The sequence below is a fragment of the Phanerochaete carnosa genome (genome assembly GCF_000300595.1).
Source record: "Phanerochaete carnosa HHB-10118-sp unplaced genomic scaffold PHACAscaffold_616, whole genome shotgun sequence".
Taxonomy (NCBI): Eukaryota; Fungi; Basidiomycota; class Agaricomycetes; order Polyporales; family Phanerochaetaceae; genus Phanerochaete; species Phanerochaete carnosa.
In genome coordinates this window covers 1-2,900 of record NW_006768243.1, presented here as the reverse complement: position 1 = coordinate 2,900, position 2,900 = coordinate 1, and the positions used below count along the sequence as shown (strand labels likewise).

The window sequence follows — 2,900 nt, the reverse complement described above, 5'->3', positions numbered from 1 at the left end:
AAGTGATCAGCGCGGCCAGAAGGCGGGTCGCACTGAAAGGACGAGAAGTGGTTGCGGGACAAGGCAGCACCTTGTTCGGTCGTGTCCGCTGTTGGTCTACTCGACGTGAACTGAACAGCGGCGGATACCACTGTATGAACTGCTCGTCGAACATTATTATCTCTGGGTGGTTGGTCGTTGTACCCAGGGACATGCATCGGCTGTCCCTAGGACTCAGCGGGCGAGCCAGAGCTATACAGAGCGTCAGTGTCAATATAATTGAAGGTTAGGCAAGCAGAACTCACCCTGTTTCTGAAGGAAAGTTATCAGAAAGCTCGCGTCGCCGCGACGTCCATGGTGCTCAGGCCGGCGAGCGGGAAAGAGCTGACCTCGCGCGTCGCCACTGCCATCGTCGCCTCCGTGGCTACCGCGGAGGCCGTGTTTCTGGGCGACGAAATCATCACGAGCCGTCGCGCGGCCGCGCTCGGCGTCGACCAACTCTGCACCCACCTGATCTTGCTCTCCCGCGCGCTTGGTGTAGACGTCGTTCATGGCGTTGAACGCCGTCTGTGCGATCTCGAGGAGCGATGGAGGTGCCGTACGTACGAGGCGGCGGTATATTGCGAGCCAGGAATCGAGCTCTTCGACTGAGTCATCCAGGTCGTCGAAAATTTCGGTTGCGGGCATTATGGCCGGCGAGATGTGGGATGTGGCGGGGGAGTTGTTCGAAGGCACTGTGTTTTAATTGCGAGGTGGTTGCTTGTACGTGACGCGTCGATGTCGTGGACGCAATATGAATATTGTTCGAGGAGCGCGTTTGGTTAAGGTCGCGTCGCGGCCGCCGTGGGAAAACTCGATCCAACGTCTGTCCGCTCTCCTTCCCTAATTAGGCAATCACCAACTTCGACCCAGTAAGCCACCGGTCTCACCTGTATATCCTGCGGCCACGAATCACTTTTTGTTAGGCCGCTCACGCAATTTATAGCTGCAGGCTGCTCCCGCGAGTTTTCCATCCAGCTTTCCTGACCCAGCATTCATCTCACACCCGCACAATGTCTTCCACAGATAACCCCCCGTCTATAACCTGCGATCCCCCAAAGACTCCTACTCAGCCAACTCAGGCTAGTGGTACTCTTAAATATCGTGTTTCTGTACTTCGTGCGCCCAACATGGCAGACCGTAGAAGCACCTCCACCGACGTTTATGCAAGCGGGAGCACTGGCACTGGCAGCGCGGCAGGTTCCACGCCACTGAAGACCAGCACCTTGAACAGAGAGAGCTCAACACACAAGCACGGCAACCACACCACTCTTGTTCTGTCCAACGCAACAGCGGAAGATTCGTCGACCTGCACGCCCGGTACTTCGCTTGTGGTTAAAGTCTCCCAGTAAGTGCACACCCATCTCAAGGAACAGGATATGCTGAATGCCGCTCGTGCCGCCGGAGTTAGAAATTTACCCAATCTCCATCTTGCGGGGACCTGTGGCCGCTGAGCGAAGGCTCCCGCGGAATTTTCTGCGAGGAAGAGCTGACGAACTACGAGAGGCGCGTCCTACGCGCGCTCGTTTACACCATGTATGAGCCTCTGGGGGTGCTCTTTTCGCATTCGTCGAGATATCTTGGCGAGATGATCTATCAGATGCTGAACTGTGAGTTAATCTTCTGCATATCATCGTCATTGTCGACTCTCACATCGAGCTTCCCGCTAGGCCTCCATGATCTGCGCTACAGAGCGCTGATACTGCATCGAGATGTCAGCTTCAACAATATCATGGTGCTCAGAGACGAGCCGGACGGTAAGCCGCTGTTCATCCTCAATGACTTCAACCTCGCCACTCGCGCGACGGTAGACGGAAAGCTCGAGGGGGGCCCGATATCGAAGCATCGCACCGGAATGCTCCCATTTATGTCGTATGAGCTCCTGCACGACATGTGGTCGACCTATGAAGCTGTGTGAAAATCGTTCGGAGACGTTCCCTTGATGCCCGCGCGCCATCACCTGCGATTTGACTACGAATTGCTCCTGTATGTTGCCCTATGGTGCGCATTCAAGTGTGAGAAGCCGCGGTCCACCGAAGTTGAGAATGCGGTCAACGCCCAGGTGGAGCAGTGGGAGTGCGGGACATACAGCGACCTGTTCTCGCGTAAACATGCGTTGCTGACGAGCATCACGGGCCCGAATTCTATCAGAGAGATGCCGCTCTCCCCGCTCTTCGAACCATGGCTCCCATTCTTTGAGGCGTGGACGGGCACCGTCTGTCAGCAACTAACAATCCAACTGGACTGAGCTACGACAATGCTGAGGAGACAGACGAGAGGAATGTGAGTGAGGAAAGACCAGCTCGAGTCTGGCTTGTTATTGAGCAGTACAAGCTCCTTATATACATGTCAGACTGAATATCTAGAATATCCTACGAATATACGGAGGTGTATAGAAAGTAAGAGAATACCATGGAATCCGGGAGAACCATCCGGATTGTGTAATATTCATGACATTACCCTCCCGTCTAGAATCGTGTCCTCACGATTATTTACCCGTCGATCCAAAACCTCCTGATCCTTGTTGAGTCTCTATTAAACTGGACACCTCCTCGATATCGCATGACGCAATGCGTTCCAAAATGACTTGTGCGATTCGATCGCCGGCGTGTACCTGGAATGATTGATTGGTGGAGTTGATCAACACTACATGCACTTCTCCGGTGTAATCTTGGTCTATCACCCCAGCGCCGACATCTATTCCTTTGACTGCTAACCCACTTCGTGGTGCAATTCGTGCATAAGTTCCGTGAGGGGCACGCATTGCTATGCCGGTGCCAACAATCTTGCGATCCCGTGCCGGTATCTTAACGCTTTCAGCCGAGTAGAGATCAAGCCCAGCCGACTCTTCAGATCCTGCTTCGGGAGAATCCCACCCATCC

The 2,900-nt window shown here is 54.3% G+C and overlaps 3 protein-coding genes across 3 annotated transcripts; 2 read left to right on the top strand and 1 right to left on the bottom strand.

Annotated features, from left to right (window-relative positions):
- Positions 1-206: 206 nt before the first annotated feature.
- Positions 207-666, bottom strand: PHACADRAFT_202849 (uncharacterized protein; the record flags this gene model as incomplete). Its single annotated transcript, XM_007402975.1, has 3 exons — positions 207-231; positions 285-291; positions 369-666. The coding sequence occupies 3 exons, from the start codon at positions 664-666 to the stop codon at positions 207-209; spliced, it is 330 nt and encodes a 109-aa protein (XP_007403037.1).
- An 886-nt stretch (positions 667-1,552) lies between these two features.
- On the top strand, positions 1,553-1,936 carry PHACADRAFT_202848 (uncharacterized protein; the record flags this gene model as incomplete). The annotated part of the gene is made up of 2 exons (XM_007402974.1): positions 1,553-1,628; positions 1,689-1,936. 2 exons carry the CDS (start codon positions 1,553-1,555, stop codon positions 1,934-1,936), a joined length of 324 nt encoding a protein of 107 aa, XP_007403036.1.
- A 24-nt stretch (positions 1,937-1,960) lies between these two features.
- Positions 1,961-2,266, top strand: PHACADRAFT_202847 (uncharacterized protein; the record flags this gene model as incomplete). The annotated part of the gene is made up of 1 exon (XM_007402973.1): positions 1,961-2,266. One exon carries the CDS (start codon positions 1,961-1,963, stop codon positions 2,264-2,266), a length of 306 nt encoding a protein of 101 aa, XP_007403035.1.
- Positions 2,267-2,900: the final 634 nt, after the last annotated feature.